This window comes from Episyrphus balteatus, chromosome 1 (assembly GCF_945859705.1).
Source record: "Episyrphus balteatus chromosome 1, idEpiBalt1.1, whole genome shotgun sequence".
NCBI lineage: Eukaryota > Metazoa > Arthropoda > Insecta > Diptera > Syrphidae > Episyrphus > Episyrphus balteatus.
Genome location: NC_079134.1, coordinates 172,005,648 through 172,018,754, shown reverse-complemented (window position 1 = coordinate 172,018,754; position 13,107 = coordinate 172,005,648). Strand labels below are relative to the sequence as shown.

Sequence of the window (13,107 nt, the reverse complement as noted above, 5' to 3'; positions counted from 1 at the left end):
TCCTTGCTGTCTTAATCCTTGGAAATGTCAAGGATATGCCATCCATTTTCAAACATGCTGAAAATAAGCATCCTTTGCCCACGAGTGCAGTGAATACCCCTTCCTATAGCTAATTCTAATTAAATATTAAAATTTTCTTAAATAAAGTAGATTAAATAAAACATAAAAAGAAATATTAACACTGGCCAACAATTTTCAACTTTTTAAAATTTTACAGAATGATTTATATCAAATTTTATAGATTTGGGTTCAGTTAGCTCAAAAATCATATTGGTTTCTTTCTAGCTCTAGTTTTTGAAATATTTAACGTTTCATATTCGAGAGAATATTCATACTAATTTTTAAATTTTCCTTATTTTGAGCGTTTATTAAAATTTTCCAAAAAAATGTTTATAAAACTCAGTGTATTTGAGGTCAGTAAACCTAAAAATCACATTTATTTATTTCGAGCAGCTCTATTTTTTGAAATATTTTAGTTTTCCACATTTTGGGGCTAATTTCGTACTAATTTTAAAGTTATGCTTAAATTTTAATGCATTTGGGTTCACAAAGCCCAAAAATCACACTGGTTGGTTTCTAGGACCTCTATTTTGTATGATATTTTCATTTTCCAAATTTTGGGGGTAATTTCTTTGTCGCCGGGTACAAAGGGGCTAAGTCACAAAATTGCACTTTTCGAATTTCGATGAAATAAGAATAACCTCTTTTTTCTCTTTTATTTGGTATCAAAAACATAAATTTAGAACAACTCTTTCCTATAAAAATAAGAGGATCAATGCTCAAAAATTCTTCGATTAGCTCAACTTCGCATTTTCTGGCAAACTATCATTTATGACTTAACCCCTTTGTACCCGGCGGCAAAGATTTCGTACTATATTTTTAGATTTTACTATTACAAGCGTTTTTAAAGTTTTGCTGGTAAAATTTATTTCAAATGCAATGTTATTCGGTTTAGTAAGTAAAATAAAAATACAAAAAAAAAAAAAATTTACTAAAAAAAAAATTATATGAATTTCTATGCCTTTTCATGTATGAATAATTTAAAAACTAGAGCTACTAGAAAAAAAAAACTAATGTTGTTTTCGGAATTAGCACCCTAAATTTAGTAAGACATGATAAACAACGGTCTGAAAAATGTTTGTGCGTTGGCCATTAAATTGATGCAATTTACATTTCCATGTGAATTAGCAGACTTTACAGACGACAATTTGTCTTGTGCTTTATATTGGGGCAAAAAAGGTTCTATTATCCACTCACAGATGTAACAGAGGCGTGCGATTCAATTTTAGTTTCTTACAAAATATTTGAGGATTGATATAAAATTTTGTAAGAGTTGCTATTTAGTTTTCCACCACTGGGGGTCTATTACGTAAAACGAAACGAGCGGCAAGTTAACGATACTGAAGTAAACGATAGTCAGGACGAAGAGCGATAATGTAAAACGAGGAAGTCGTTTGGCCAAACAAAACAAAAAAAAATATTTTTTTGAGGCTCACATGAATTCTACCAGCAAACGCAATAATATTATGACAGCTAAACGAAAACGAGAGTTAAACGATAGGTAAATGGCAGTCGTAAAGATTAACGAGTATCGTTGAAGTAAAACGATTATCGTAATACGTAGTCTCATTTCAACGAAAACGAAGTAGTTTCAACGATAATTGTTTTACAAAATAGGGCCCCTGAATTTATACTTACGTCGGAATTTTTACCAGCATTATGAATGAAGTCCATATTTAAAATAAAGTACATTCGGAGGCAGTGTCAGTAAAACAAAACTTTGGAAATCCATTTAATACAAAAAGTTTATGGATCAAAATCAACGCAAAAGCATCTGTATATTTTATCCCTGAGCAAAAAGAATATTAGAGTCTTGATAGGGTTACTAACGGGTCATTGTGAAATTGGTACAATGGCTATTAGAATGGGCGTATTTGCACCTGATTTCTGCAGAAGCTGACAAAATGAAGAGGAAATAGAATCCATTAAACACCTGCTCTGCGAATGTCCAAACCTCCAAACAAACCGACTCCTATATTTCGGAAATAGGTTCGTGGGAGAACTAGACCATTTAGGGCAGGTCCCAATGGCTAACATGAGAAAATTCATTGAAAGTAAAGGATGGTTCGTAATTGAGCCAGTCCTTGTAAACCGATAAAATAATTTAGGAACATCAATGCGATTTTTGAATAAAAGGGAATCACAATGGACCAATAGGCTCTCGTGTATGCAGCAGCTTAGCTGTGCAATACCCTATTTACCTAACCTAATACAAAATAACAAACAAATAATATTTGTAATCAAATTTTAAATTTTTATTTCAACAGTAACAAATAAATAAGGGTTAAAGTAATACATAATTATAATAAGAAGAAGAGAAACTTGTACGTAACATTGTTTTTTTGTTTGTTTGTTTTGTTATTTCTTTATAAATAATATTTATTTGTTTATAATTTTTTTAAATTAAATTATTTATATTCCTCTTTCCACATAACTATTTTTTTATTTTTATTATTAATAATGTTTATATTTTAATGATATATTTTTTTGTATTTAAAAAAAAAAAAATAAACTTTTCTGCTTAAGTATATGAATCTAATATAAAAAAAAATAATAATAATTAAAATTAAAAAAAAAAAAACTAAACACTCGCTTGTAAACAAAAACAAAAAACCAACAGATTTTTATATAAAAAAAAAAATATATAAAATATGTGCTCAATTAAAAGAAGAAAAAAAATACAAAAGTGCATTATTATTGTGAGTATAAATAGTAGTTAAGCCATTATATTAATTAATAAAAAAAAAATAAAATAACTTGCATATTTATGTGATTTTTTTTTTAAAGATAGGGTAATAAATTGTTGGCTTATTTATTTGTATGGCGATATAATTTGTGTTTGTTTTTCTTTTTCAAAAATAAACCTGTTACTTTTACTTTTTTATTTTTATTATTATATATTAAGAAATGCAAAAGAATAAACTCCTTTGATATAGTACTTTATATATTTTTTTTTTTGTTTACATACAAATATTAATAAAATCATCTATCTAATTAGTTTGTAAGTAGAGTTAAACTGAGGAGATACATATATATATATATTATTTCTATATGATACTTTTTCTTTTATACAAAATAAAACAAAAATAAAAGTAAAAATTGCTACTCAATGTTTTAAGGCTTGTGTTTTTTTTTATATTTTGTTTCTTATATAAATTCATTTCTTTTAAAATTATGTTCTTAAAAAATAATTGTTGTTTTTTTTTTTTTAATTAATTAAATTTGCTTCGAATTTGTTTATAAAATAAAATCGAATTGCAACCAAATATAGAAAAATTAATACTTTTTTTTTTTTTTTGCTTTTTTAGAAAATATATAATTTATAATTTCAGCTCTGATTTTGTTTTTTTTTTTTTTTTTTGGAATTCGTGTTTAGGTATAAAAAATAAAGGATTTTTAGAGTTTTTTGTTGTTGTTATTTTTTTAATCTGGTAACTGAGCAATAGATAATCTTTCCATTATAGAACCTTCCATAATAAGTTCATTGCTATTTGTAAGGATATCGGTAAGCTGCGTTGAATCTCCGGTATATGTGCTAAAGGGGAAGAATGAAGTGATTGTTGGTAGACCTTGTAGTCGAGTTGGACTGTTCGTTGGTGTTGTATTATTCGATTTGGTTCTTAGTTGTACAGTTTCGTTGTCATCTGATTGATTGCCGCCGCTACTGCTGCTGGTTGTTGCTGCTGCTGCGGCAGCCGTTGATGTACTACTACTATTCGTTGTTGTTGTGGATGTCCAGCAACCGCTTTCGGGAAGGTCATCAAAGTCTCGTGTCTCTAGTGCTCGTTGCATTTTGCCAATATTATTGAGTAAAAGCCTATGGAAGAGTTCGATTTGAGGGAAACCGCCAGATTTAATTTCGAGAATTGGAATCCATCGATAGTAGCATTGCTCCCATATTTCCAAATGGCTTATATTGTGTCGAGGTTCGAGAAACCGATCCTGAAAAGGATTTTTACATAAGCCAACAACAACAAAGACAAACTTAATTGAATTACCTTTGGAACAGTGGATTGGGTAGAAAACAAACTTGGATCGAAAGTCATTCTGGAGCCGGGTTTTTGTAATCCCGGCAGTCGGATTGCATTTGGTGGAATTGCAATAGACTTCCGACTCAAAACTTCTTGTCGTTTCTGATAGAAGGGATTGGTGAAAAATACCTTATCTTTGTCTGCAAATTGTTCACTCCAATCCCATACCGGTCGCAATACTAATTTCAAATCCTGTAAACAAAACACAAATTGAAAAACTTATTTTGAAATAAACAAAAAAAATCCAACTCACTAATGTTGCCTTAAATCGTTCATATTCCGTATTAAATTGGAATGTATCGAATATTGGCAGGAAGGCTGAATCCCAGATTGTTGTCAAATACGTCTGACTGTACTCGAATTCTTCGGGAAATTGTTGCAATAGCTGCCACACACAATCTAGAAAAAGAAGCAACAAAGGAGATTCTTTTTCGGATTCAGCGGAGAAAACATGTCCCAAACGATCGAGGAAGGGATGTTCCAAAGCAACCCATTCCTTCTGAATCAACGATTGAAATCCATCGATTGTTCGAAAGAATGGATCGAGGATAATTTGTGTTAAACTTGATATGACGCAGCATAAATCACGAGCATTGTTTTCTTGCAGCACAACTGATGTACTTTGTCGCATTTGTGTGGCAGCTTCGGATGCATTACTCAGACAAAGTGAGACATACAAAAGCCATCCGGATTTTTCCAGAAATGTAAGGTATTTGGTTTCTTGCATTAGAAACTGTCGCGGGCTGTCGGGTGTGCAGATTTGTCGGAATTTCAAATAACCCCGTTGAATATCTTGTATACTGGGTAGGCGTTCGGAAAGATTCATTATGTGTGGAGCTTTTCTTTCGGGATCACATTTTCTTATTATCTCGAGGGTTATATTTTCTATTGTTGTATCTTGAATTTCTGGTTTGAGTTCACCCATTCGGACTAAAGCTGCACCTGCATAGCCGTAAACCTTCAAATATGAGAAATTATATTAGTTTTTTTGGTTAGTGTTAATAGGGAAATAGTAATATACCCAAAAAGCACTTCTGGAATCACAAAATGATTGATAATGTTCCTTGAAGTCTTCGATGTCGTAACATTTTGGTATAACGAAATGAGTTGGAAGACCACTATTTTGTTGTAGCGATTCGGCTGTGACTACACGCCAGTCTTCGACACCGCAACGTATAAGTTCTTTTGCCCAATCGTTTTGGCTTGTAAACATTGCAACTGTTGACTTTACTGTGTTGTAGTAATGTTCCCTGAATAAAAACAGCGTTAAATAGAGTTTTTTTTTTTTTTATTTTTTTTTGATATTTCTAAGATTAGGGTAGCAATTTAGTCAGCTATGGAATATTGATAGTAAATTTATTTTTGTTAAAAAGAGTTCAACTATTGAGGGAAGATTATGATTAACTGGAATTAATTTTGCTCATAGGTGGTTCAGCAAGGTATAAGGAATTAACTATAAGTTCTAAGGGGCAACTACCCGGTGCCATATGAATTAAGGCTCTAAATGATGGCTTGGTGAGGAGCAGATATGTAATATCACGTTACTTAAACTGACAGATATAGCGCTCCTGAGCACGACTCAAGCTCAGTAAATGAATAAATGATGGAGCCAGTCACCGCTTTCGGACGACTCTTGTGTTTTCGCAATAGCGCTAGAGTCGGAAAAGTCGGAAATGGAATAAAATTACAGAATTTGTTAGCCCTCAATTAAGGATTGTTTCTAGTAGATGAGATGGAATCAATTGTTTTTCAGAACGAAGGCCACAAGAAGCCTCGGAACCCAATCATTTAATCTAATCTCAAATTAATATTTGTCAACAACAACTAGAGAAAGTAGAGAGTTTCACTATCAAAGGTTCAAGCTTCACTTGTTAACTTCTTAAGAGTTGGAACGAGCTAAAGTACAACTCCAGAAACTGTATATGATGGCACGCAAGTACAGTTATGCCTACGAACGTACCATTACGCTGACCCTAATTCACGTCAGAGACATCGTTTTTAGGTCCGCGTTAAGATTTTCTTACTTTGCAATCTACAAACTTCAAATGGCGTTCGAATAGTGAAATTGAAGAGCTCAACAAGTAAACCTAATAAACAAGTAACTTGAACCGTGGTGGCTCTCTATGTGCGACGATGCTTTAAAACTGAACTAATAATATGTTTGAAATAAAAAAAAATCTATTTTAGAAAATGATTCTTGAGTGTTCTAACGGCCGATTTACAGAGTCGTAACTCTAGTACCGGTTTTAGTTCTTAAGTTAGTACTCAAATCGATATCAACTCATTTCTTCACTCAGGAACTAAGATCTGGCTTATTACAAAGTTAATATGGTCAGCTACGGAGAGCGATCTATATATCTTAAATCCAAGATTCATAACAACATCAACCAATTTAAGTTGCCTACTATTCATATATACAGGAAAAAGTGTGAATTGAAGATAGAACTTCATTCAATCTGACAATAAATTATAGCAGAAGAAAAACTGTCTAGTGGACTGGAGATAATAAAATTTGTTGATCCAAATGACATTTGATTAGGAAGAAACTTCTCTCAGACTTTTGATAGACATATTAAGATACTACTGATGGCTGGTTCTTTTAAGGCACAGATATAATAAGTGTTATAAACAGAAGGAGTACACCATCTTCACCGACTGCATTAGACTTTAACGAACGAGTAACATTTATGATGTCAACTTATGTTCCAATGTCAAAGAACTCTTGTACCGATTTTCCAATCACCTTTTAGGTGTTGCTGAGCTCTCTTAAGACACTTATTTTTGTCTATAGAATAATTATATTTTTTAAATAAAATATAAAATTGAAAAGAAATAAGTCTTTCTTTTTCGGTTTGTTCCGCTAAACTCGAGTTTTCATTGCTTTCTCGAGACGACCTTGGAATCCGCTGAGTTTTACCTCAGCTTTTGAACAAGAAGCATCACAATCTTCAGGTGTAAAACTCGATTTAATATTAGCACTACCCAAAAGATTATTATTAAGGTCGGTTAAATTAGTAAAGATATGAAAAATATGTGATCATTTGTCATTAAATAATGTTGGGTGTTTATAAGTTTTGTTATAAGTTTTTTTATAAGTTCTGAGTTTTGAGTGCCGGTATTATTCTAAACTCGGCATCGACATCGAGATCATAACAGCGCCGAAGAAGATAGATTTGGTTTTACCAAAGTAAGCCCTTTCTTAAATTACCTATAGTGATGTTCTGACCATCATTTTAAGTATCGAATAATGTTATGATTCATGCTTTTTTTTCAAATTACTTTATGTTAAATCGTTTAAATCAGTATAAAAGAGATGTTTTCTTACTAATTTCTTTATGTGCCACCATTTTTGGTGGCTTATTTGTTTCAAAAACCAAAATGCGTATTTTTAAGCAAAACCTATTTCAATAATATTGAATTATGTGCAAACTACCCAAGATGATTTTTAATAATGAATTATCTAAGGAATTGTGCTTATTGGATCAACTATAATTCTGTGGACCTTCATAAAACGAGGGCTGTTATAATAAAATGTAAAGGTTATATTTTTAACTACTGCTATTTTTCTACCCAAAAAACTTTACCTTCGAATCCTTCAAGTTGGATTCAAAAATTACAAGAAAAATACATATAAGTTATAAGATTGATACCATCACAATAAATTACACAAAACAATTAAAAAAAAAAAAAGAAAAACCACAACTTACTTGTAACAAAAAGCAAACGACAAGTCATGTCGCGATGGATATGCAAACCTAGCTAGTGCTGATGCAATGACCTTTCCTTGATCTTTTGCCGTACTCTTAAATGAGAATTTCAATAAACGAAAGTTCTGTAAACAAAAAAGAAGAAAAATCACACACAAAAAGTTATTTATAGAATATTGTAGCATCTTGGTTAAAAAATATATTTAAAAAAAACTCATACAGAAGAATATGAGGTTTTTTTTTTTTATTTTCCAGAAAACTGGGTAAAGTGAAAATCAATTCAATGTGATGAATGATAAAGATGCAAACCTTGCAAATAATGTGAAGAGCATCTATTCTCGAACTTATTTTTTGCTCTGGTACAAGCAATAACTTTTTCTTCTTGTCCACAACTTGGTAGATAACATCGATGTTGTTTAGAGTGACATCGTTTTTACCAAGAAAGAGATTCTCCTGATATGCTCCTTGTTGCTAAATTCATAAAATATATACACAATCGTTTTATTAGATGATGTGGCAGCAGAGAAAACTTTAAGAAGAATTTACCTCATCGGGATTGAAAGCCATGAATGACAATTTGAAATTGGTCACCGTTAGCAGGCCCAGAATTGCTTCGTGTTTATTGTTATCCGATATTTTACTTGTCGGCGGGTACATATAAACAGGAGCCGATGCCACTTCCAATTCGTCTAATTGGAATCAATTCCATTTAAATCTTCATTTTCAAACAAATAGAATTCTATTCAACTTACCTGCCAGCAGCTTAGGCTTGAGACTTTGTAGGTCTGCGGCATCTTCACACCCGTTTATGCCCTAAAAGAGACGAGATAGAAAATCAAATAGTAATTAAGTAAGTAAGTAATTAAATCATTTTATTGATTTGTTCCTTTCAAAGAATTAAAATTTAAATGGCTTTGCCGTCAGCTCGGCTAGCAAATTTTATATAAATGTATCTTTTCTTTATAAAATAATAAATAAATTAGACTATTCAAATTCTGTGATAATTAACATTCTATAGTTGTAAATATATTTCAAGAATTAGGCGAGAGATTTCCAGTCATTTCTGTTCAACAGCTTTATTGTTTCTTCCATTAATAGGATTCTTTTTCCAAAGTATAAAACTACGTTGTGATGCAAAAATGGGACAATATGCTCATGAAATGAAAGCAGTCTTCTTTCGATTTAAGGTTACATAGGGGGCAGAATTGTAAGGTGTTCCGTTAAGTCCTAAGAGTTTGCATATTGCTTTAAATATTAATGAAATTTCCTTGTAACCTAAGGAGTCTTGGAAATTATTTGATTTTTTTAAACATTATGTATCTGTAAAGGCAATACGCACAGAGTTTTCATGTTTTCCAATGATTCGATATCTCTGTTTCCTTAAATCGGTTAAGTTACTCCTTTCATCGAAACTGTCTCATCGTAACTGCTTGCCATATTTTTCAACTTTGCCATCCACCAATCATCATTTCTTACTTTGTAAAGCAGCAATTTTTTAGACAGCCATTGGTCTGGGTGGCGAAAAAGTTTAAAATAAAATCCACCTGAGACTTTAAGGTACCGGTGAAAAGTTTGGCAAGTGCTGTTTCGATGTATAGTGCATGGGTTGGGTTTTTTTAAAGAAAATATGTGGAATTTTTGAACCGCTTCATACTCGTCTATACCCCATACTTGGGCAGCATAGCAAAGTGTAGTCTTCACGATAGAGTCAAAAATCTTGTATTTTGCGGAAATTCGGACTCGTTCGTAAGAGAACACATTACTCCACGATACATTCAACATACACTGCTGGTCAAAAGAATAGTTTCACCTTGTAAAATCCAAGGAAGAGATTTTTTAAAGTAAGTTTGGGTTCAAAGAAATTTATATTAGTGGGCGGGTTTTTGGTGGAGTTTATGTTAGGTTTGCCAGGCGTCCAATTTCCTTAGTTTCGAAGAAAAAATAAAAATCAAATTGTAGACCGAACAAAATTAAGGTGTGTGCTTAAATCGAGAAAAGATGAAAAATCGTAGAACCTATGTAGTTAACAGTTCTTTTAGAAAAAAAAAAAGAAAACTACGAAAAAACTATAATAAAATTATGATACGAGGGGAAAACAGCCTAAAAATGAAAAGAAAACTGCACTATCCTTTGGTTGGTATTCGAAATAGGTTGGTATTCGAATATAGGCTGAATTTCGAAAAGTGTCACATGAGTTAGAAAAGATATTTTTGCAGCATGTGTTCTTTCCGAGGAATTAAATAAAGTTTGTGTATCATGGAAGGTTTAAATCATTTCTAATTTGATTAAGGAAGGGGCGAACTGCTTTTGCAGCGACGTTATAACCATTAGGTCGAAATAATGGTTATAGTCGATATTCCATATTTTGATAGGACTAGCTTTGATTTTCCACCGCCTTGTTTTATTGCAAATTCAATCTCAAAATGAATTGAGAGTGTGATTTATTCGGACCCTTTAGGTAGACTTTGCCGCAGGATAAAGACCTTTTCACACCGTCAGAACAGTTTCACTGTAGAAAAACAAGTAAAATATCGCACTTTTGTAATAGTCTTTCTAGTCTTCGGACCTTTAACTAGTTGGAAAAGGTCGAAAATGTATTGTTTGTGAATTCTATGAGTGCAGATAATAATTTTCGAATAAAATACAATCAAAAAATCCAATAAAAGAAGCCTGAAGAAAGTAAACTTAAATTACATGATAAAGTTTCACTAACCGAAACCTAATGGAGTTTTTGAGATAGTTGTTAGTTAAAAAGTTTTTTTTTTTTTTTCAATATAATTTCAGTAAAATAAAATCAATCTTATCAAGAGGAACTATTTTACATTAACAAATAAGTCGTTTTCGCCTCATTTTCCCAAATAAGACAAGTGAACCTATTCTATTGACCGATAAAAAAAAGGTCTTTTTTAGGATCAATGCAATAAATTGTATTATTTTTTTGTTTTAATTATTTTGAGTCAGCTTTTTTTAAAATAAGTTTGAAAAAAGGGATATCCTTGAATATGAATCATTAAAAAGGGTTTTTCTTCGGTTCGGTGAACCTATTCTATTGACCGGCAATGTACTTTGACAAGAATTTGTTTTTGGAACTAATAACGAATACGCTATTATAGCGTTTTCGTTTGGTCGTCCGGGACTCTCCGAAATTCTTCCGAACGATTCTGAAACTGTTCGTTTGGCACTCAATGACAGTTCTAATTCTGAAAAGAAGAGAAAATCGATTCCGGATTTTAAGGTAGAATCAAAACGAGAATCACGCACACATGTTCACACTAAGGACGTCAAAGTAATGAAATGTTATTGTTTATTGTTCATTTCTGAAAATTGAGATTTTTTACGATGCCAAACTTTAAATTATATTGAAATAAAGTGAAAAAAACAAAAATAAAAGATATCTTTTTATGAAATAAACAAATAAAACTTTCATCAGTCGTTCGCATTTATTTGCATTTCACAAATACAAAGAAACCCAAACTTCAGAATCAAAAAGAAGAATCGAAGTTTGTTCGTTTGGCATTCCGAATCGGACAGTCCGGGACCGTTCTAAGAATTACCAAACGAAAACGCTATAAGTGTTCATTAAAGTCAAGTTTCACTCCTAAGTAATTGTAAAGGACCAATTATATCGGCTCTGACTGCTGGCAGATCTTGAAAATACCATGACTTTGAATTTGTTGGTGTTAATAAGAAGGTCCCATTTACAGCAATAGTCCGACAGACGGTTAAAAGTTGAAGAACATCGTGTGATTCGGCTAGTAACCAAATCATTGGCATATTAGCGCATTGATTATTATACCAGAAATCCGAATTCCTCCAGGAAGGTAAGCTACTATGACATTAATGAAGATTGCGAACAAGAGTACACTGGGTAGACACCCTTGTTTGACACCATTATATCTTTTGAGAACCATTTTGAGTAATAAGAGCCATCCCAGACAGCTGCTTGTGAGTTGAGATACATTTCTTTTAAGATGTGAATGAATATACTAGATATACCCAAATGCGAAAGCTTATAAAAAACGTTCGTATTCAGCAAATCAAAGGCTGGATTTGAAATCAACAAAGAATGCATAATTCTTCTTGTTTCTAGCTAGAAAAGATTTGACAATATTGAAGTGAGGGAAAAAATGTGGTCAATAGTAGTTCAAATCAAATAGAAAATATCCCCATTTGCATAAGCAGCAGCAACCACAAAAATATGACACACACAAAAAAGGGGATGCGGAAGCAATCAATTATAATATCAACACCATTAACTAATAGGAAAGAATGTATTCTCATTATAAAAATGAGGGCACGGGAGATAGATTATACGGCTTATCGAGATGAAAATGAAACAATGGGAAACTATAGACTTACCTTTGAAGAGTTAACATAACTAGTGAAGGTGTACTTTTGTTTGGCCGGTGTCCCGGTCATTGTTGCCCTTATCTTCTCAATTTTGAAGCTGTTTTTTGTAACTAACCGTGGGGGTGGAATTCAAATAAAAACAAAATAAGTTTTGAGTATTTATTTACTGGAGACAGTTTTTTTTTTATATTTCGTCTGCCCCTAAAACAGCAACGAACACAAACAAAAAGTTGTAAAAAAAAAAACAAATTCTTTTTTATTAAAAAATTTGCTGCTACCCGCGACACGAAAACACTTTTTATGTTTTTTTTTTTTGTTGGTTCTCAATTTGTCATTGTAGATTTTGTAGATTACTGCGAGATGTATAATTGGATGGTGAATAATATATTTCGTAAATATATTTTAAAAGATAAATGATCTTATAAGCATAATGGCTTTATTTTTTTCAATAAGATAATTAAAAAGAAAATTAAATTTATAAAAAGGAAACTGCACCCATTGTCTGAGGAAAAAAAATACCTATGCGGATGGATGTACTGGGAGAGCTAAAAAAAAAATGACAATGGAAATGTCAGAGTGTAGAATGACAGATAGTGACAGTTGCGCAAAATGGAAATTTTCTTGTCATTTAAAGTGATGCCAAAAATCTTAAATAAAAACTAAAATGTTTTTATTTTTCTTAAGGGAAGGACCACACTGGGTATGATAAAAGGTTCCTTAAATTCATTCGTATACATTTTTTGTTTCAAATGATTCGAAAAAGTGAAATGAATCCGTGAAAGTTTTTTTTCCATTCACGCGTACACAAAATGAGAATTGGACGCCTGGTTTACAATAGGTCTGTTCGTTGTTTTCCCGCTCCAGGATCCCTGTTCTGTAACTTTATCACTGGCGATAAACCTTTTTCAACGTCTCTAAAATCCATTTTCTTGGATAAATAAAACGAAATTTCTTTCAAA

At 31.9% G+C, this 13,107-nt stretch overlaps 1 protein-coding gene across 1 annotated transcript; it reads right to left on the bottom strand.

The window, feature by feature from the left end:
- Positions 1 to 3,398: 3,398 nt before the first annotated feature.
- On the bottom strand, positions 3,399 to 12,696 carry LOC129905589 (myotubularin-related protein 10-B). Its single transcript, XM_055981104.1, has 9 exons — positions 12,158 to 12,696; positions 8,551 to 8,611; positions 8,345 to 8,487; positions 8,108 to 8,269; positions 7,799 to 7,923; positions 5,113 to 5,341; positions 4,345 to 5,049; positions 4,059 to 4,283; positions 3,399 to 4,002 (listed from the first exon to the last, which is right to left on the bottom strand). The coding sequence occupies exons 1-9, from the start codon at positions 12,215 to 12,217 to the stop codon at positions 3,484 to 3,486; spliced, it is 2,229 nt and encodes a 742-aa protein (XP_055837079.1). The 5' UTR covers positions 12,218 to 12,696; the 3' UTR covers positions 3,399 to 3,483.
- Positions 12,697 to 13,107: the final 411 nt, after the last annotated feature.

What these genes read in the sequence shown, in the direction of transcription:
- LOC129905589 (XM_055981104.1), bottom strand. Translation starts at nt 12,217, where the DNA reads ATGACCGGGACACCGGCCAAACAAAAGTACACCTTCACTAGTTATGTT. An exon ending in CAAGCCTAAGCTGCTGGCAG is followed by an intron (nt 8,488 to 8,550) that starts GTAAGTTGAATA and finishes GATTCCAATTAG; the next exon opens with ACGAATTGGAAGTGGCATCG. An exon ending in CCCAATCCACTGTTCCAAAG is followed by an intron (nt 4,003 to 4,058) that starts GTAATTCAATTA and finishes AATCCTTTTCAG; the next exon opens with GATCGGTTTCTCGAACCTCG.